At 40.0% G+C, this 22,228-nt stretch overlaps 1 protein-coding gene and 1 long non-coding RNA gene across 3 annotated transcripts; both read left to right on the top strand.

Annotated features, from left to right (window-relative positions):
* The first annotated feature begins 418 nt into the window (after window positions 1–418).
* On the top strand, window positions 419–3,571 carry LOC124382095. Its single transcript, XR_006924977.1, has 2 exons — window positions 419–2,078; window positions 2,380–3,571. It is a non-coding gene; the product is annotated as an uncharacterized LOC124382095 (long non-coding RNA).
* Window positions 3,572–5,964: 2,393 nt separating this feature from the next.
* Window positions 5,965–20,084, top strand: LOC124382094 (forkhead box protein K2-like). 2 transcript variants are annotated; one of them, XR_006924976.1, is made up of 10 exons: window positions 5,965–6,764; window positions 10,288–10,479; window positions 10,617–10,761; window positions 10,868–11,014; window positions 11,127–11,320; window positions 11,695–11,897; window positions 11,974–12,153; window positions 12,236–12,430; window positions 12,541–12,804; window positions 20,052–20,084. XR_006924976.1 is itself a non-coding variant. In XM_046844205.1 (9 exons), the coding sequence occupies exons 1-9, from the start codon at window positions 6,430–6,432 to the stop codon at window positions 12,729–12,731; spliced, it is 1,782 nt and encodes a 593-aa protein (XP_046700161.1). In that variant the 5' UTR covers window positions 5,965–6,429; the 3' UTR covers window positions 12,732–12,857. The 2 variants fall into 2 exon arrangements, 1 of the variants encoding a protein (XP_046700161.1); XM_046844205.1 differs by lacking the exon at window positions 20,052–20,084 and having other exon boundaries at window positions 12,541–12,857.
* Window positions 20,085–22,228: the final 2,144 nt, after the last annotated feature.

Raw genomic sequence — 22,228 nt, forward strand, 5'->3', positions numbered from 1 at the left:
ACACACACACACACACCATCACTAAACACCACTCAACCTGAAATTTCAACTCATAATATATAATTTGATAAGAATACATTTTTATTAATGGCCAGCCCCCAAACTTGCTTCTTGTACGCTGTCATTACGAGAGCGGCCTCTAGAGGCGAATCACGGAAACCACGTGCTGTTTGTTTTTACACGTGAGACTGCCTGCAGCGTGGAGAATGCTGTAAGTGCCCATTAAAGAAAGCAAAAACCATGTAGCCCTCACAGAAAAGTTGGCAGACCCCTAAAGTTGAATTAAATTCATTTTTATTTGTGTAGCGCTTTTAACAACGAACATTGTCTCAAAGCAGCTTTACACAGATACATTATCTGTGTAAAGGAAAAACTCCCCGAGATGGCATAAGGAAGGAACCTTAAGGAACCAGATTCAAGATGGGACCCATCCTCATCTGGAAGGCACCATTTATTGCAGCTAAACGATGTTGAGGTGTGCAGTTATGGTAATAAAATGCAAGCTGTAGTCCTGAGTCAGTGTAGCAGACTGTTGACATTAGGTAGAGTCCAAATCCATCCTCAAAGCTCCAGTGTTACTTCTGTAATTTCATGCATTCCCAGGCTGTAGATGTGAAACATCCCCAGCTGGCCTTCGATCAAAGAGAACACCATCCAGAGGCAGGCTGGGACAAAGAGGACAGATCCGAGGGGGGAGGCAGAAACACTGGTCACTGGTACCTTAGGATCATGTTTAACATGAACGAGAGAGAGAGAGAGAGAGAGAGAGAGAGAGAGAGAGAGAGAGAGAGAGAGAGACGAGGGGTGACAGGGAGAGAAAGCTATGGGTTATTAAGTATCCTTATTGTTGTATAATAGTTCAGGGCAATGTTCAGTTGTGTCCTTTGGCAAAACTAGCTATGGCAGCATCCTTCCTACCAAAAAAAGGTTTGCCTAAATAAATATGTTTTCAGCCTCAACTTGAACACTGAGACTGTGTCTGAGTCCTGAACACTGATTGGAAGGCTGTTCCATTATTGTGGGACTTTAAAAGTGAAAAATCTGCCCCCTGCTGTAGTCTTCATTATTTGAGGTACCAACAAATAGCCTGCACCTACCATTGTGTATCATCAAAAGAAACTAATAACATGCTACATATAATTTCACCCAGAGGCAGAATATATAAAGAGCAAAGAATGGACCCCTGTCCTACACTATAATCCACAGTGTTTTAAAAAGACCTCATTGCTAAATATACCCATGATGCAGCAGTGTTAGTGGAACGTTCTGGTCAATTTCTGTTTCTTTTGTTGTTGTTTTAGAGATCGTGTTACTCTGCTCTTCCTCAGGTTTTGTACTTTCACTCCCTTCATTGCATAATAGTGTGTGTTTCTGCTCTAACATACACACCCAAACTCACACACACACACACACACACACACACACACACACACACACACACCCCTATGCTACCCTCATAAAAGACATGTAGGAGTGGTGTGTTTGAGCTCAGTTACGGATCCAGGATTATAAATCTTTAGGATTTCCAATCATAGACACTTTTATAAACGTCTTTAGTGTATATGTGTGTGTGTGTGTGTGTGTGTGTTTGTATGTTAACGTGGCATGATGTCGTCACACAGGGCGAGGACACCTTACTGTATTGTAGCTGTTGGACTCGTTAAACAAGCATAGGAATGCAGCACATCTCAGCTACTTTCTGCTTTTTGTTGCGCACTGAGGTCTGTTTGCCGGAGCGATGGACTTCACCTCATACGTGGGACGCTGTATCGGCTTCTTCCTCCTGGCACTTGTCCTGGACATCGCCGGCCTTGTCCTGTTTCTGCTCGGCATCTTCGCCCCGCTCAGTTTCTGGGATTTTTTTGTGCTCTCAGGGCCCATCATAATCTTCCTCAGTCTCCTCTTCTGGATCTTGTGGTACTTGGGGAATCTGAACGTTCCTTACCAGCAGCTCCTGACCTAAAGGAATGGAAGTGATGGTGGGAAAAAAGGGATTGGAACAGGGCCAAGGAACTGGGGACTCTCAGAGACAAAGAGGGGGAACCAAGCATTATAGGGGGTTTATGAACTGAACAGAGGTAGGTTCTAAAAGAACAGATGCTTGCAGATGCTGTAAAAATGATCGGTCCTTTCGCAAATGAAGGGACATTTATTTTGATGCCTTGGAAATAATAATAATTGGTATTATAAGATGTATTTGACCAAATTTGTTCTTTAAGGTTGTACATTTGTACACATTTATTTAAAGTAGAATGCAAACTATGACATCGATTGTGCCTTTCATTTATGATTTTAAGAGGAAAACGTCACCAGAATTACATTTTCTTGAGCTGTGAAAATCATTTCATATTTATTAACACCAACTTCTTCTCCATTCAGGAATTTGCTGCTGTCATGACGTGTCCGAAAACTCCCTAATTCAGCAAAACGCCTTACACAACTCCCCAGGACTTTATCTGCAATCTGAGCACTTTGTTTAATGGGCGCTTGTTCTAAATTTGGAGCGAAGCCTCATCGGTGATGTTACCGTTCTGTATTTAAATATAAAGAAAAATAAATGTGATTTTTAATGTACGGACGTGAAGTGAAGTGGTGGATCACAGAGTATACAAAGAATTCATTGTAAACACTGGAATGACGTTCAGATTCCAGGTCAAAGCTGTCTAACTGGAAAAGCCGGTATGTGTGTGTGTGTGTGTGTGTGTGTGTGTGTGCATGGTTCGTGCATGGTGTGTGTATGTTGAAACGCACCTTGAACAACATTTAGGAAGTTTCTAAAATAATACTACAGCATTATGACTGAGCGTATTTGGTGTGTTATGATGATGCTGCTGTTGTGAAATTGTATTATCTGTACTTCCTGTTTACCTCTCTCTCTCTCTCTTAATATATATATATATATCCATCTATCTCTCTCTCTCTCTCTATCTTTCTCTCTCTCTTTCTGCCTTACCTGAAAGATTGTCTAGACTTTATTGCTTTGGTATCAGGACACACCTCCTAAACACATTCCATGTTATGTCCTTGTGAGAGTATCTCACAGCAGTTCTGGATCATGATTGGTCAGAAGGCATTGTGAGACACTGTGAGCTTTTTCACGCCAATTTTCTGACTTTGCTAATATTTGCTTAAATTTCAGCTAGCTACTACATGAAGGTAAACCTTAATAGCAGTACGTTTTTGTAGCAGGAAATCAAACCTGAACAATTCAAAGCAGCTAGCTGATGCTACTTATACTAGTATTCAAGGCTGTGATTGGCTTATTGACCTAATAATCCACCCTGTTTGACCCCCTGGGACACCTCTCAGAAAACAGGGAAGCTAAAAACATATGTTGGTGTCTCTTAATGACGCCATTTAATATGACATTGCAGGATTCGAGCGAAGCTCATGCAGAGGGTCCCTAAGGAGTGTTCATGTTGCGGTTTAGGGCACGCCCTGAGCTTCACCAGGGCTTTCATAGAGAAGCCACTAAAAGCTTTGTGATGTAATTACAAAGCGGTGTAATGTGGAGTGTTAGACATCGATCTCTGACCTTAATCGCTGCTTTTAATAAACCAAACTGACCAAAGTCTGCTTCGGCTGCTTCTTCAGAACGATACAGCAAAAATATCCACTCCATATCTCGACTAAGGATATACTTATATATATATATATATATATATATATATATATATATTTATATGTAACAGCACATAATAAATGAAAATCAGAAATGATATCAAGAAACAAAATAAGATCAAAGACTGTTAAAGGAAAATAATGAATGTCTTGGTGGTGTGATGAAACTGAGGAACCATTTCCATCCTGAAGATGATTATTTTCCTAACACTTATATGTTATAGTGATATGACGAGATGTTCGATAGTTATATCTGAGATAATAATGGGCTTGTAGAAAGATAAAATGGGAAAAGTCTGAACTTAAATCTATCCTAGATCTCACTAAACATTTTTACAATATTACAAATTATTAAAAATAATTGTCTCATGAGTCCTCTGGTCACGTGCTTCCCATACACGCTATGAAGGTGAATAAAGGAACGAAATGAATTAAATAACTCAATAAAAGATTCGTTAATTTTAATAAACACGACTCAAAGAACCAAGTTACTAAAATGATCTTTTTATCAATAATAAATATCACTCCTTTCTCTCTCTTTCTTTCATTGATTTTTTTGGCTGTGATTTTAATTGTCTAACACTGCCATCTAGTGGTCAAATAATTAACAACCCACATTTGGTAATATAGATAAAAGTCTTGTAAAGAAGTCACAAGAAATCTGAAACCTTTAATAAATTTAATTCAGTTTGCTGATCAGATCAGTGGTTGCGAGACTGCGCTGACTACAACGAGGATACTGTCTGACTGATTTCCTCTCAAAAGAACACATCTCATTCTCACTTATAATTTTTGGGGAAGTGTATATGATGTGTCACTAATTCAACGCTGTTTCTGTAAGGTTTAGTTTCAGTTTGTCGTCCACAACTAGGTGGTGATTATACAATCCTCCAGCAGGGGGCGGTATACAGCTCTTCTTTATAAGCTGCTAATAAACTCTGGGTGATGGGTTAAAGAAAGCAGGTGAAGCTTTTGAAGGTTCTTCATGAATGTGTGCACATGTGGCTGGGTGTCTTTAAGTGTGTGCATTCTTTGGTTTGAGCCCAAACTCCAGGATATTTTCTTTTACCTGAGCTCAAAAGAAGAGACAAATCCCAAATGTAGAATAAAAAAAGAATGGTGCAGCATGATTTTGGTGGAGGGAGGATGGGAGGATGATGGGATTCATAGCCAAATCATGTCATCATGCCAGCTCAGATGGTTCAGTGGGTCCAAGATCTGCACCGGTCTCAGGTAACTCCCCACTGTCTCTGTCAGTGTAGCTATAACAGACACTCTCAATCATCTATCGCTATCAATACCACACAAGCTCTCTATAACAACATCCTGGTAAGTTTTAAGTACTATTATGCCACTTTTGGTCTCAGATAAATGTGTACTGGTAGTTGCGTTACTTGTGAACATGTTGTATTACTCTACATCTTGTTTTGGTCCAGCACTGCTGTGCAAGTCCACCGATCAGGCATAACATTTTGACATTATGATTGGTGAAGTAAATTACACTCATTATCTGTTTATCATGGCACCTGTTAGTGGAAGGGATATACAGTATTAGGCAGCAATTGAACATTTTGTGTTTAAAATTAATGTATTCAAAGCAGGAAAAAGGGCAAGAGTAAGGATTTGATTGAGTTTGACAAGGGCCAAATTGTGTTGGTCCAAGAATGGAACAGTGGTGAACTAATAGCTCAAATTGAAGAAGTTAATGCTGAAGAAGATAATGTTATTAATGCTCGACAGGTCAGGAAGGTTTCGACAGCAAAAAGGGGGCCAACCCAATATCAGGCAGGATGTCATACTGTTATACCTGATCTGTGTGTTAATTGTGCACTGTTGGTTTACTATAAATCAGAATTCCTTGAATGCTGAAGCATCCTTGGCCAATAAAGCTGATTCCGAAGTTTGAGAATACTTGGGTTACATGGTTATACAACCATGTTTAACACGTGCCCCGGGAACAACATTAAAATAAATCTGCCATTTTAGTTTGGAGATCTAAATGCAGTTAAACTGACTTTATTAGAATTTATTTATTTATATATCAAGATTTATGCAGTTATATTACACGTTGGTTTGCATCGTTAGGGCCAAATTATTATTTTTTTCCTTTATTAAAATGTTGTTGAAAATTTTCTCAGGATCGAACCTACACTATTAATAATAGATTTAATAAAATAAAATATAAAAATAAAATAAAAATAAATTTAAATAAAATATTTTTTTTTATATAAATTTTATAAGTTACTCCCGTCTGACTTATAAATTATTATTTATTCATTTATTTGTGTGTTCAAATATAATATTATATTCGCATTTTTTAAAGATTTGCTTAATGTTTTTTTTTTTTTTTTTTTTTTTTACATCCGGCAAAAAAAAAACCATTTCCGGGTTTTCTTTAAAACTCTCTCAGGCGCTCCGTGTTGATGTACGGCGCAACCAACCTTCATACCAAGCACCCGCCCGTGTTCTTCTCTCCAATTGGCTGTCATTCGAATTACAACTGCAGCGTTGTTGGGTTTGATTGGAGCTTAAACGTGTCAATCACGCAACCCCGTCTTGTGATTGGCTCTATTTCTTTGTCCTCCCCTCCTACCGTTCTCTGAGCCGCTGCTCCGCGGTCTGGCACGTTTACGCGTCTCCCGGCCAGGCCCCTGCCCAGCTTTTTATTTTATTTCACTTATAATTTCAGGACGCGCCTTTGAAGGAGACGATAAATAACGATTCTGGCTCTGAGGAAGCTGAGGGAGGAAGCAGAGTGTTAGTTAATAGGAGTAGGTAAAGATTACACGCCGTTGTTTGGGGTGGAACATGGCGGCGGTGGGGGTGAGCGGCTTGTCCGGACTGGCCGTGGCGCGGCTGGAGGGCCGTGAGTTCGAGTATCTGATGAAGAAGCGCTCAGTGACCGTGGGCCGGAACTCCTCTCAGGGATCGGTGGACGTGAGCATGGGCCACTCCAGCTTCATCTCCCGCCGGCACCTAGAGCTCTTCACGGCCGGGGATGACGAGGACGACGACGACGACGAAGAAGAGGAGGAGGACGGGACAGGGGGAGTCTTCTACCTCCGCTGCCTTGGGAAGAACGGCGTGTTCGTGGACGGTGTGTTTTTACGCCGAGGGGCTCCTCCGTTACAGCTTCCACGAGTGTGAGTACACACACACTTTCACTATCGGCCATGTGCTTTGGTACACGCAAACACTCGGCTACGGCCTTTAGTGCGCGTGTGTGTGCGTGCTTCGTGCGCGTGCCCGTCCAGTAAACCTTCATATAAACGCACAAAACAGCAGCATGAACGACCACAATCGTATTTCAGTTCCCAAATGCTTGTGTGTGTTTGTGTGTCCGCGCGCGCGCCCGTTTGTGTGTCCGCGCGCGTGCATGGCCGTTATTCTTGTTGTTGTTTTGGAATCTGTACGTGGCGCACGTGCAGTCGCCTCTGCGTCGCCATGGACACCGCTTTTAACGCAATTTTTTTTATACGTGTGTGTATATGTATATTCGGCAAATCTTTGTAAGAATAAAACGCGTTAAACACATACAAGTTGTAAATAGGTTGTTTTTTTTTGTTTGTTTGTTTTGAGTGCGCGTGCGTTCGCTTATTGTGCAATTGTGTATTTCATCGTTCATTGTTTTGTATTTTCACATAAAAAGAAACTACACTCTTTCCCCCAGCTGATTTTACCTGCTGTATAATTCAACATTAGGTTTGTGTTTCATTTTAATTCAACTCCCAAACAAAAACTCCCCCCTTTATTACACTGCAGGAGGTGTTTTGTTCCTCTTATACCTCCACAAATGATCACTTACTGATGGGAGGAACAAAACACTGTGTTGTATTTGTACAGATTTTCTGTTTGCTTAGAAATTTTGTTTGGGACTATTTTTTACATTTGTTTTCAATAACTAAAATGTGTGTAAATGTTTTGTGTATGGTTTTGATTTTAGTCATCTAAAGAGTCATAGTAAGAGTCAGTCGTATGTTTATGTACAATCACATGTTGTTTTTACACTGTCAGTGGCACACAGTTTTACATTACGCCCTTAAAATAACTAAATAATATAAACCATTCAAACACAAGCTCCTCGGTCCCCATAAACACACTACCGGTCCCCATAAACACACAACCATAAAACATTATTTTAATTAATCTTTATAAATCCAATGTTATTTTTAGTCTGTTTTATCAAATCTAACCTTTTTTGCAGATTTAATACTAATTTTAAATAATGTGAATGGCAGTAGAGACATTCAGTGTTTGTGTGTGTAAATGATAACGGTCAGTGTAGTAGAGTAAACAAACAGGTATATTTGGGCATGGCCTCAAGGCTGATGAAAACACACAAGGGATAGTCAGTGTTTTTTTTTTTTTTTTTTTTTAAAGGTACGAATTGTGTATATTTGTTTATTTTCTTCAAAATTCAAAATTGTTTAAAATTATTTCTTTTGTAACAGGAGACACTTAAAGTCTGTTGAAATAGCTCGCTCACACACACACTTACTGTTTGTCCTCTCCACCAGAGTTGCACTTCAGATATAAGGAGACAAAACACTTTGCTGTCATAAGCAGGTGTGTGTGTGTGTGTGTGAGTGAGAGAGAGATGCGCTAATTGGCGTGCATCTCCTGTAAATTCTGTTTGGTGAAGTAATAGAAAGCCACAAGTGTGTGTATGAGGACCGTTTTGATAAATAAGTGAAATGTAATTAGACCCAGTATCCCAGGCTGGTACTTGTGCTTAATGGAGGATAAACTGTTCTCTGTAAAATGTGTGTGTAGGAGGGAGTGTGCAAGTGTGAAACACACTGCTGCAAGGTCACACTCAGGTCACATGCACTGCTGTAGTGTTTGAGCTGTTAACATGACACACGTGAGGAAGGAAGGAGAGTCGATTTCTCAGTAAAAGAAGTGCAAGTAAGTGCAAGGTCAGGGAGGAAGTCCAGATGTGCATAGTGTGTAAAGTCTCTCACTTTGAACACTAAGGAAGAGGAAGTGGTGTGTTTTCAACATGCAGCACTGTTTACACACCCAGCAGACTCTGCTCATCCAGAATACAGCACTGTTCAGTTCTGGATTGTGATTGGTCAGGAGGTGGTTAGAACTGCAGGTCTGACGGTGGTTTGGGTTTTATATAAATAACCTTGTTGTTCTGCTATCATGAAATAATTTTAGCTTCATCATAGTCAGTGGTTAGTTTCTTATAGCTGTACGTACACACACACACGCACACGTGTGCGCACAGTCTGTGGCTTCCACTCTTCTTTACAATGAACTGATTTATTGGTGTTGAATTCCTGTGACTCTGTAGTTGCATTCCCATGGCAACCACCTTCTGCCACTGGAAGCTTTTACTTTAAAACTCTGTGTTGAATTTTCCTTTTAGACAAAAACGTTTTAACAAAGTTGTGCTGTGTATAATCCATGCAGGTAAAGCTGTGTGTGTGTGTGTGTGTGTGTGTGTGTGTGTGTGTGTGTGTGTTTGTGTGTGTAAGAGAGAGAGAGAGAACAGAAGAAGGGGATGTGAATAAACACACCCACTACACACCACCTTCAGGAAAAAATGCACTGTTTAGGAACCCAGACATTCCTTTGGTAACCAGAATCCACCCACTGACACACCTCAACAGTGGATGAGGTTTTTGTGTGTGGTATTTATGGGCGAGTGTGTGTGTGTGTGTGTGTGTGTGTGTGTGTGTGTGTGTGTGGTGTATTTAAGGTGGGTGGGTGTGTGTCTGTGCATGCATGTTCATGCGCTGATTAACAACATTTGAAAATGGTTGCTTGTGATGAGAGGTGTGTGTGTGTGTGCTAATGGGTTCGCCTTGTTGTAATGTCAGCATGCTTTAACAAAGGCTCTTTGTCCGGACTTGTTTTTTTGTTTTGTTTTGTTTTTAACCACACTTTACATTCACACACATTTTTCAGGCAGGGGTGTCATGTTCAGCACCTGTTCCCCAGCTCAGTGTGATTTCACTCTAAAGTCTGAGTGTGTTAACGAACATTCAGCAGAGTTGTAATGTAACCGGAAGCTCAATCAGCAGACGATCGCAAGGAGCAAAGATTATCTTTGGGGGCGTGGCCTAATATTCTAACGAGTCATATTTCCAGGAACGTCACTTGAGCAACTCGGCGTGGTGTGAGGTTGACCTTTATGTAGCAGACAGGCGAGACAAAGAGAACTGGGGCTGCATTTAAAAACAAAACAAAAAACACAAGGGTGCCATCAACCAATCAGCTTTCAGTGCTTGATGCACTAGATTAGAATTATTCCACATTGAGAGCGCTTGGACCACGCAGGTCGATGTTTGTGGCTGTTATTGTATGATTCTGTTCGATTTATGTGTAAGACAAGTTTTTTATAACAGAATGTGGATGACTGGAGAGCATACGTGACCACCTGGGTTTTATTTTTCAAAATTTCCATTCTGCACAGATTGTGATGCGTTCTACATCTCGGTCCTTGGTTATTTACCTTCTACAACTCGGACTGTTTACAATCTTTACTGTGTCAAGAGAATGCTTGATTTAGTGCAGCTTCGACACAAACACACACACACACACACACACCCTCCAGAGTCTTATTAAGAGACACACCACTAACTGTGTGTGAGCATTATGATGAAACATTATATCACGTGTTTTATTCCCGTACTCTATTTCCCATGTGTGTAGGTGCACGTTCCGATTCCCCAGTACGAGCATAAAGATCACCTTCACGGCTTTGGGACGGGCGAAGAAGGAGCCAAAGGAGGAGCAGTCTCCAGTGAAGATGGTGCAGCCGAAGATCTCGCCTCTGTCAATCAACATCCCTGATAACATCGCTCACCTAATGAGTCCTCTGCCCTCTCCCACTGGGACTATCAGGTGCACACACGAACACTTCAGTTTTACAAGTGCAGACGATTTTCATTGTTCTAAAGCTGCAGGGTGTAAATGAAGGGATGTGACACTACTTATATTACTTAAGAGTAAACTCTAAACGGAATGGTTTTGTCTCGCAGCGCTGCTAACTCGTGTCCGTCGAGTCCCCGTGGTGCCGGTTCTTCAGGCTATAAAATGGGCCGCATCATGTCTTCGGACCTGCACCTGATCGATAACTCGCACTCCGAGAACGATAAAGAGGCGTCAGGAGAAGACAGTCCCAAAGTAATGGCTCTCCCACTCTTCAATGTAACATCTAAGGTCTTAGTGATAAGTTGGAAATGTGACCCGTAAGTGTTCTATACACCTCTCCCTTTTTTTCCCCCTTTAGGACGACTCTAAACCTCCATACTCGTACGCTCAGCTGATCGTGCAGGCCATCACGCTCGCTCCAGACAAACAGCTCACACTTAATGGCATCTACACACACATCACCAAGAACTACCCTTACTACAGGAGTGCAGATAAGGGCTGGCAGGTTAGTCTCTCTCTCTCACACACACATTCCTTGCTAGTACTAATCCTAAAACATCTGCAAGTTAGATGTAAATCTGTGTGTGTGTGTGTGTGTGTGTGTGTGTGTGTTGCAGAACTCGATCCGGCACAACCTGTCTCTGAACCGGTACTTCATCAAGGTGCCACGCTCTCAGGAGGAGCCAGGGAAGGGTTCGTTCTGGAGGATAGACCCGTCCTCGGAGGGAAAACTCATCGAGCAGGCTTTCAGAAAGCGCAGACCCAGAGGAGTGACCTGCTTCAGGCCACCACTCGGACCCCTCTCCTCCAGGTGGGCAGAACTTACAGACCAATTCAACATGTACACACTGAGATGTTGCAACTGCTATTGAGGTGCTTTGGTTCCCCCTGGTGGCTGTGCCCTGATACTACACCACTTTATTTAACAAGTAGTTTAAAGACTGAAAGAACATGAGCGTTTTTTTTTTATTTATTTTTATTTTTAGGGGTTTAACCATTTGTGTACATCAACAGTTTACATAATGTACATAATGTTATTTGTATTTATTTTTATTGTGCTCGTTTTTTTCTTCCTTTTTTTTTTTTTTTTTTTAAAGGAAGTATGGATTGTGAGATTGTAGAGTGCATGTATAAGTTGGTTTGTTCTTGATGTATTCAGTCGTTTCATTTCCTCCTTGTTTACAGGAGCGCCCCGGCGTCACCCAGCCACTCTGGTGTTCTCTCTGCTCACTCCAGTGGCGTCCAGACCCCTGACAGTCTGTCTCGAGAGGGTTCGCCTGTTCCTTTGGAGACAGACTCCGCCCCTGCCCCAGCCCCTGTTGCTGCCGCTGCCATACAGCCGAAACTAGCCGTGATTCAGGAAGCTCACCTGGCACAGACCACATCTGGTACATGCTTCACACCAGTTTCAGCTAACAAAGAATACGGTGGAGATGTATTATAAATAACTGTGTGTGTGTGTAGGTTCTCCGGTGAGCACTGCTCCGGTTTTGATAGCTGTTCAGAGACCAATGGTGTTCTCGTCCTCCTCCTCCACGTCGGCTGCTCCTCAGACACTGATGCAGACTCTCCATGTTCTCCATCAGATCCCAGTCAGTGCTGCTAAACCTCAGGAGAACGGTGTATCACACTCCGCAGGCAAAGGTCAGAGGTCAAACCCTGGTGTAGAGGGAGGCAATAGACAAATGTGTGTGTGTGTGTTTATGTCTCTGTTTTGTGTCTGCAGTAAAAGTAGAAGCTGTCCCCACCATCACTCACACTTCCTTAGGCTCGGCCAATCGGATCATTCAGACCAGCACAGCCACTCCCATCCAGACGGTTACTATAGTGCAGCAAGCCCCATTGGGTCAGCACCAACTGCCAATCAAAGCCATCACGCAAAACGGTGCACACCTACTGCCCATTGCTACGGCCAGCGCAGGTACACACACACACACACACACACGGATTTTTCATCTATCAAACAATTCTCAGATAATGCTGTCAAATCCATTCAAATTTATTATTTCTCTTTTTCTGTCTCTCACCCAGTGTCCAGCCCCCTCCACCTATTAGCAGCCCATGCATCCATCTCCGCATCTCTGCCCACTAAACGTCAGAATGGAGAGAGCGAGCAGCCTGAGACTAAACGAGTGAAAACCGAAGAACCGCAGCACAGCATCACCACTGACCCTAACGGAACGGCCAACACGGACAAGTCCACTGCTGTCAATCACGACTAGGCATTACCATGAGCCCCACCCCATTTCCTGTTAGCTCCACCTCTTTCTTCCTCTCTCTCTCTCTCTCTCTCTCTATCTCTCTGTTGTCATAATGTCAGTTACCGACTATTCAATACAAAGCAAAAACCTCTTGCCCCACCCATGGAGTAAAACCACACCCACTCACTGACAAGACTCCACCCACCAGCCTGCTTTATGAGGAACGTCACTATTTCCTCTTTTACACCAAACATGCAGTTTTTTTTTTTTTTTTTTTTTTTTTTATTTCCTGAAGACTGCAGTGCATATTTATATATTTATACACCACACACACACACACACACACACACACACACACACACACACGAGCTGGGTGATATGGTTATGATCTGTTACCAAAACCATGACATTTTATTATTATTTTCTTTTTATCCAAGACTCTGATGACATTTAAAAAATTTAACTATACTGAAAATATTACCTTCAACTCTCTCTTTCACTGGTTCTCTCTCTTTTTACCTCTCTTCCTTCATTTATTCATGCTCTTTTTATATATATATATATATATATATATATATTTTTTTTTTTTTTTTTTTTATATACACACTTTTCTATCAGGTCACCCAGCTCTTATTCTCTCTCTCACACACACACACACACACACACACAAATATACATTCATACATAAATACGGACTACAGACCTGTGATCTGAATTTACCTGACTGTACTTGCTTGCGGATGTGTGTGTGTGAGAGACGACACACATTTATTCGTCCGGCATCTCTTCCACATTCCACGCCTCGGCAGCTCATCCGTAACACGACTCACGAAGAGACGGCCTGCAAGCAAGCGTGAGTGTTTCTCGTACTTAGCTTTATTCATCAACTAAGGGATCAACTCCTGGCAGCTAAGCCCACACACAGGATCACCCAGTGAGATATGCAGTATTTTGTTATGTGGAGCGCACATTTTTGCTTTTTTTTTTTTTTGTGGACTTTGTGGACGTTTATAAACAAAAAATTATTTCCATGGAAATATACGGCAGACCAACCAGCTGCGGACGATATCCGAGTTTCTTGTCTTTATATTCGTTTAGGAACATTCTTTTCTTCTTTTTTTTTTAAGAAAATATATATATTGAAACAAGTGTTAATTTTTGTCCCATTGAGTCTGAGCCTTTTTTTTTTTTTTTTTTCTCAATATATCTCAAATGAGATTTTACACAACTCTGATGCTGCAGCTAATAACAATAACCACACCAGGAATGGAAGAGGGCACTGAGTCCATATAAGAACATATGAATTGATTGTTTAAAATATAAACTCCGCCCACCAGTCCTCAGGTTACCATTTCTAGCTGGTTTCACTTGGTTCAGGCAGTCCGATCCTGTCTAATCGCAGATTGATTGTATTTGTTTTTGAGGATGCAAGTATAGAAATGGGAAGGAAAAAAAAAGATTGATTGTTCTGCTTTAATGGTGAAATGTTTTATTTTCTTTTTTTTTTTTATATATATATATAAATTAATTTAAACCCTTTGACAATTCCACTTTTTTGTGTTTTCTTCACAAACTTTGATCACATTTTGAACAAACTCCTTGGAGTTCTAATAGAATAAGAAGTAAAATAAAGTTGGAAGGGAATATGGCTAAAAAGAGATTGAGAAGAAGAGCTTGACTGGGTAGGAATGAAAAATTGCGAGGGATAGAAAATTGAAGGAAATAATTTGGGGAAGCGATGATGTGGAAATGAAAAGAATAATAATAGGGAAAGATTGGGGAAGTACACTTCCAAAATTAGTGTGAAGCTTTGATCCGGATGCCCTGAATTTGCATACTGGAAACTGATTGGCTCATTAAATTTCTGGCATAACGTCCCTGTGGACTCTGCTTGTGGCACTTCTTCTCGAAGCCACCAGAGGGCAACAGAAACAAAATAAAGTCTTCTGATGGATCTCTGCTATCCTGTGGTTGTGTTTTGGTGTTCCAATATTCCAATATTTGTTGAGATCAGTCTTTTTTTTTTTTTTACTCCCATGTAAGTAAACAAGATCATTTCAAAACTAATTAATTATACTAAACTGCTTAGTGTGTGTTACAGAAACCCAGTGGTTTTGTTGGCTGCACGGACAAGAAATAGCCAGCATTCTGAAACATATCACCTTCTTACCTCAATTTCACTGTAATACCCTATAGTGCAGAATCAGAAGTGGGCAAAATGGTAATTCAATTTTCCAAACTTTGAGATGTTTTAGCTCTGAGCTGCCCCCTAGTGGATGAAAAGTTTGAGGGTTAACTTGTGGGACTTGTACAGGTGAGTGTGTTGTCCAGCAAGAAGGCTGTAATGTGGCAATATGTCTGGAGCGAGCGCAATATGACATCGGTCACATGTTCTTGGGAAGTGAAGGTTTCTAATGATCGGCATGGTTAGGTGTGTGTCCTGATCGTTTGTCTTTGTTAGTAGGCATTTCAAAATGAAATTTGAAAACAAACCAGATAATTTAGGACAATGCTGCAAATATTTTAGCATTAAAGAAAACAATTTTACATTCAATAAAATGTGACATTGCTGGATTTTCCACTTCCAGCATTAAAATCTAAATACAGGTATTTCAAACACTCTGTCGGGGTATTTGTCCCTCATGGCCAGAGACAGTAAAGTAAGTCTCTGTCTCACTTTTTCTCTGTTTTTCTTTGTACGCATGTCTGTTATTGCAAGGTTTGTTGTTTTAGTCTGTGCACTAAGACAAACATTGAGGTTATCTCGGGTAAGAGGCTAGGTAAAGGTTAAATCAGTTGCAGCTGCAGGCCAACAGCTTTAGATCGCAGTGAAACTACATTACCATGACATAAAGCTGTATTTACCTCAGCGAGGACTGACATGAAGGTGGAAAGACCTATTCAGCCAATACAAATCAAGCTGAATCTGATTATTTGCATAAAGGAAGAGTCCATAAATTAGAGCCTGTCATGGCCTGCCTTTAATTAAATATGAGCGAAGCACCAAACAGGGTTCCTCAGATTCCTTGGCAATGAGAGTACTACCTAGATTCAAACTTATCATTAAAACGTCAAACAGATGCCAAACTGAAAATCCAGCTTGTTGGAACTGGCTATGACTTTGACACCTAATTACACCAAAGCTGCATGATCAAGCCAAAATTCAATTTTAACCCAATGGTTAGTTTTTGTAACTTCTAGAGAATTTCTTTATATCCTTGGGAAATTTGTTATACTGAAATGTCATCAAGGTACACAAAGAACAGACATCTTGCCACTGAGCACCTATCTATCTTTGCCCATTGTGATGCTCCTTCAGCTTTCTTCACGCTTCTTTACCCTACAGCTTTCTGCGTGCTTGATCACCCACTTTCACCCATTATCACGCTTCTTTACCCATCTTCATGCACCTTTACACACCTTCACCCATCTACAGGCATCTTCACTCTTCCTCATGAACCTTCACGCATCTTTACATATCAGTTCCGAAGACATTTCAGGTTTAAGCAGACACAATTGGTAAAATGATTCCTCTGAAAAGCTTCATAATGAACACCAAAGTCACACAAACAGCTGTCTTTCAGATGAAACAACAAGTTGTTCTTCACTAAGCTGAAAACAGAAATGATGTTCGCAAAACCAAGAACACATCAAGGAACCTTCAAGCCAAAAAATTACCACTGTAGAGAAAGCGCTACATGAGTGGGTAATATACACTACAGGGATTTTCATTTGACAAAAAACAAGACTGTGGTTCAGTTTTCACAGAAGAGATGAAATTTAGATATTTGTCTCGAATATAAAAATGAAATATTAGCATTTATATGCCATATGGAATATTTAGAAAGTCAAAACAAGTTTGTCGAAATGCACCTGCATGGACTACTGCATGACTAAATCTCCAGTGTAAACATTCAAAGCTGCTTTTCATCACGACGTCTAAACCTCGTTAACGAGCACAGGCGTGCTAATTAAGATTTCAGTTGGTATCAGTCATTACTTCATGCTAATGCATATTAATTAGCACAAGTGTTCGTCACATAATAACTTGCCATGGAATCTCACTTTCATATCCTGTGAGGATTCCTTTCTAGCGTTCTTCCTGTCCATTTTTCAGAATAATTAGCATTGGGGGGTGTTTCTGATCCTCAGGACAAAAGTGATGGGGGACGGTTTGGAGAATTTACTAATTTCTTTTTAGTCCTTTATATTTCACTGTGAGTATGTTGGCATTTTATTAGCATTGCCATTTCTTGTTCGAGTGCGTGTTTGATGGACGGTATGTCATTTTTGTTCCACATGCCCTTCATTGCTTATTAATAAGGAATGTTGTGCAGTGCTCGGCGATGACGGATAAAGTGTTTTTAAAATTTGATCAGTGGTTTAATGAACTATTGAAGGTGAACTTGAAGGTGCTATATGTTAAAACAACATGATTCATTATTAAATTGAATTCAATTTAAGTTTATTTCTATGGTGCTTTTCACACAATGGGCATTTCTCAAAGCAGCTTCACAGAATGTAAAAATTATAAAAAAAAATTCACATATTTAAATTTGTGTTTTTATCCCCCGATCTGCAAGCCTGGGTTGACTGTGGCAAGAAAACTCCCTCGGATGGTATGAAGAAGAAACCTTGAGTTAAACCAGATTTAAAAGGAGAACCCTTCTTTATTTGGGTGACACCAAGAGTGTAAATATATAATAAAACATTGCAAACACCAGTGTGTGTGATTGAGTAATGTCTTTTCTACAGTCTTATACAGTCAGCTGGAATTGTTAAATGTGTAGAAATTATTTATTAAATTCATACGACTCCTTATGATTATGAATCGTTATTATATAAAACGAAGTAAGTTATAAGTAGACAGAAATTTCACCAAAAACTTTTCAGACAGTTTGAAAGTTACGACACAAAATGGCCGTTTCTCAATATAAAATAAAGAAATAAATCAGCAGTCTATACTAAGTGTAACCCTCACCTTTTTACTTCATTGGAGAGCATTCAGGTGACAGCTTAATGGTGCTGGGATTTGCACTCACAACCTGATCAGAAGCCCAACATTTTAACCACTAAGCTACCACTTCCCACTATCATGATGTTACGGCACAACATAGCGGTAAATTACTTGCTGTAAAGTTAGAGGAGTGTGTCAAAAAGGTCTAACACACATCTAGATGTGGATTATCCCACTTCTTCCATAGCCACTTCTAACACTGACAAGTTAAACTAGTCATTGGAAACTGATTAAATGGGAAAAAAAATCAGTAGATATTTTGCATTTAGATCTAGAATTCTGTCTGCTTTTTTTTTTTCCAGACACAAAAAGAAAAGTTGTGTAATAAGATTACTTATTTATGAGTTTGAATATTTTTCTAAAGAGGTAGTGTTTGTTTATGTCTTTGAATTATGTATGTCTCTGCTTCTTCTCTGTTAATAAGCTCTAATAAAGCAGGTGATGTTAATTTCATGTTTCTGTTATATTTCCCATTTCAACTTTTTCCTTACCAGTTTGTTAAAATCCTCCCTTCTTAGCTCAGTAAGGTCATTAGGAATTGTCTACAATAGCTGTTTAACTCTGAATGGAACCATAACCCAAAGTTACCATTGCTGTTTATAAATGGATGCGATATTTATCTGATTACACTGACTGCAAACTACCTGCGCATTCTAAACTAATTAAAGTCAACTTGGAGCCAATCAGAATCAAGCATTTAGACAGACAGTGGTATAACGTCTGAGGTAAATGGTGATATTCCTGAGAGTTTTGTTTCACTGTCACAGTGTCTTTACATTTTCCATATATGCCAGCTAGCAAAATTTTATGTATTAAACTATATACAGGGTCAGAGATTAGAAATCAACACATCTGAGGTGATGCATAAACAGGTAGTGTCCAATTTAAAATGGTTCAACTTGTCGATCTTCATGTTGATCGCGATAATGATGGCGATATTTGTAATGAATTTTTTTTTTAATAATTACATTTTCACTCTGCATTGAAATTTTTGTACGACATGTTGGAATGTCAAGATGTTTGCATCTCTTGCCTTGTGAAATGCCTTACTCTTGCCAGCGATCGACAGAGTTCAGTTGTCTCTGTGTTAGAGTGCGTATTTCTTTGTGTTTTTGGTGTTTCAAAGCCAAATTTTTGCTCTTGTCTCTTTCCTTTAACGCTGAAACGAAGCATGTCCACACGCCCGCTTCCACTTTCATATATAAACTGTACAGTTTATACATTACTGTACTCCAAATTGCTTTGTTTTGCTGAATTATGTGCTGTAATCTGTTAAATTGTCAACAAATTGCAGTATACCGCCCCATAGTGATCACCATTCATTAAGACTACTAGGTCATGTCTGGAATTCATGGTATGATGGTGCTATTGAAACACATCTCCACCGTAAGTTGGGGATTACCTGTAGTTTTGTTGTTTTCACACACTGTGCCTTTATGTTGTCTGCATAAAAGACTTCAATGCTATCATGCTGGCTAGCTAAAGTCAACTGAGAGAAAGAAGACATTTTTTCCTGTTCCTGTAAATTGTTGGAAGATATTGATCTTCCTGACATGTTGTGAGACCTTTCTCATGACTTTACACACCTAAACCTTTCGAGCATTGTGTTGTAAATGTCGGTTTGAATTATAAATGAATACTTTTGGGAATATTGCATTATTTAGGATTAACCTTGGATCAGAGACTCTACTGACCTTCCAGTTAGTTATCAGTGAGAGTGATTAATGTCATCACTCCCTTTAATTCCATACTCCAGTGCCAACATAAACACAAACACACACAAACCAGCCCTAGAGAGGAATGCCACTTTTATTATCCTTCACTCATGAGCCAGCTTGTACATAAACACACGGAAGAGAGAGAGAGAGAGAGAGAGAGAGAGAGAGAGAGAGAGAGGCGCTTACATTCAAATCTCATAGACCTCTTCTCAGGGAGACTAGCGAGGACACACTGCTAACTACTGATAGGGATTAGTAGTGTGTCCTTGTAGACAGATAAAGTGTGTGTGTGTGTGTGTGTGTGTGTGTGTGTGTGTGTGTGTGTGTGTGTGTGTGTGTGTGTGTGTGTGAGAGTGTAAGACCTCTGTGGCCACCATGAGGTGCTGTGTAGCTGAGAACTCAGTCTGTGAGAGTGTGAAGTGTATCTAATAAGATCTGACTGCTGAGTGCCTTACAGATCTCTACATGAATCTCTCACTCACTCACTCTGTCTTTCTGTCTGTCTGTCTCTGTGTCTCACTGTCTATCATTCCATCTGAGCATGTAGTGTAATTTATGAGATCTGATTGCTGAGTTTCTTTGAATGATGGACTTTTGATGTTTGTGTCTCTCTCTCTCTCTCTCTCTCTCTCTCTCTCTCTCTCTCTCTTTGCATCTCCATCCATCCATCCATCCATCCATCCATCCATCCAACCATCCATCCAATATATTTTCTTCCTTTATTTCTTCCTCATTCCTCTTTTTTCATGCTCTTTTTTTTCTTGTCCGATGAATACACAGAATTACATATTCAAGTAATAAACACTGTGTGTGTGTGTGTGTGTGTGTGTGTAACCATATAATACTGAGTGACAGAGTGGCGTAATGAAGCAGAGTTACTGTTACCACCTTGAACTTGATATTTCCCCATAACAGCACTGATTAATTGATGCCACATCAGACTTTCTACACGAAAATCTGTGATTGCAATGTGAGAACTGCCGGTCAGGTGACATCTGTATCATAAGGAGGGGCTTCATTTCAAGTATTTTATTTACTGGGAAAAACATTTGCTTTGTGAGAGTAATGAAAAAGTGAAGCAAAACACACACTTTGGTATAAAATGTAATAAATTAATTAAGTTGGACATCGGGTAATGACATCCTTTTAAAGTACATGTTCTGTTGACGAGTTTTCAGTTTTTCTTCACTAGAGTCATTATGACGCATACACACACTATATTATACTAAATATACTAATACTATGCACTATATACACTAAGCATTTATGGACACCTGACCATACGATTATGTGCTCTATGAACATGCCATTCCACATTCAGTCCCCATTTGCTTTTATAATAGTACAGATGTCTCACAAACATTTTAAATTACTTTTTTATTCAGCTGAAAATCCTTGAAGATGCAGAGGTTTTCGTTGGGAGTGACGAAGATGGATAGGATTAGAAATGAGTTTATTAGAGGGACAGCCCATGTAGGATGTTTTGGACATGTGCAAAGAAGGGACATGAGTTATATTGGTAGGAGAATGCTGAGGATGGAGCCACCAGGTAGGAGGAAAAGAGGAAGACCAAGGAGGAGGTTCATGGATGTAGTGAGGGAAGACATGCAGGTAGTTGGTGTGAAAGAGGCAGATGTAGAGGACAGGGGGTATGGAGACGGATGATCCGCTATGGCGACCCCCTAATGGGAGCAGCCAAAAGAAGAAGAAGGTTCAGCTGAAAATCCTGGAAAATAAAATAAAAGTTTGTAGACACCTGACATATAATTACAATACAGTATACTGACTAATACAATATAATTGGTATGGGTTTTTTGAACATTCCATTCCACACTTATTTGCAGTCCCCATTTGCTGTTATAATGACCTCCACTCTTCTGGGAAGAAGATTTTGAAGTGTTCTTGATTTGTGCACATTCAGACACAATGGTCTTTAGTAAAATCAGGTACTGCTGTAGGCGAGGTGAGGAGGCCTGGGGTGCAGTCAGCGGTAACATTCATCCCAAAAGTGTTCAATAGTGTTAAAGCTTTATAGGTGGCTACTCAAGATCTTTCACTCCAACCCATGTAAACCATATCTTCAGGGAGCTCGCTTTGTACAAAGGGGCATTGTCATGCCGGAACAGGTTTGGGTCTCTCCTAGGTTAATTGAAGGGAAAATGTATTGACACCACATCCAGTGACATTATATACAATTGTGTGTCTCTAAGTTTGTGGTAACAGTTTGGGGAAGAACTTACAATGGATTGAAATACCCTAATTATTGTGTCCATATATGGTAGTTAAAACACTTGGGCTCAAGAGCTAAACATATGAATGACAAAGGAATTCTAAGTAAAGAAATGTCATGAGGTAATCCAATCTTAGCATCTACAGTAACTATGACTGTCAACCCATGAATGTGGAAGATGAGAGATTAATGGGTCTGTTTCAGATATGACAGCCCTTGAATACAAAAATCAGCAACCACTTCTGCATTCCAGAGGTTCTGACCTATTTGTGATGAGGATTTAAATTTCTGCAGACCTATTCACGCCTATGGGGAAATGTGAGGACTTCCTCCTATTCATTCTGAAACTAAGAATGGGTGGGGAGAAAAGATAAAGAGATAAATCTGTATTTTTGGCATATCTCTTTAATACTGTTTACAATATTGCAATGTATTTCCTCATGAGTGATATATAATGCTCACCTGGTGCAAAGAGAAGAACTTAATTCCATAAGCATTGACCATTCGTAATCGGAGTATGCGCTTAGGAAAACATTTAAAGTTCTTGAGATTA

This window comes from Silurus meridionalis, chromosome 29, assembly GCF_014805685.1.
Source record: "Silurus meridionalis isolate SWU-2019-XX chromosome 29, ASM1480568v1, whole genome shotgun sequence".
Classification (NCBI taxonomy): Eukaryota; Metazoa; Chordata; class Actinopteri; order Siluriformes; family Siluridae; genus Silurus; species Silurus meridionalis.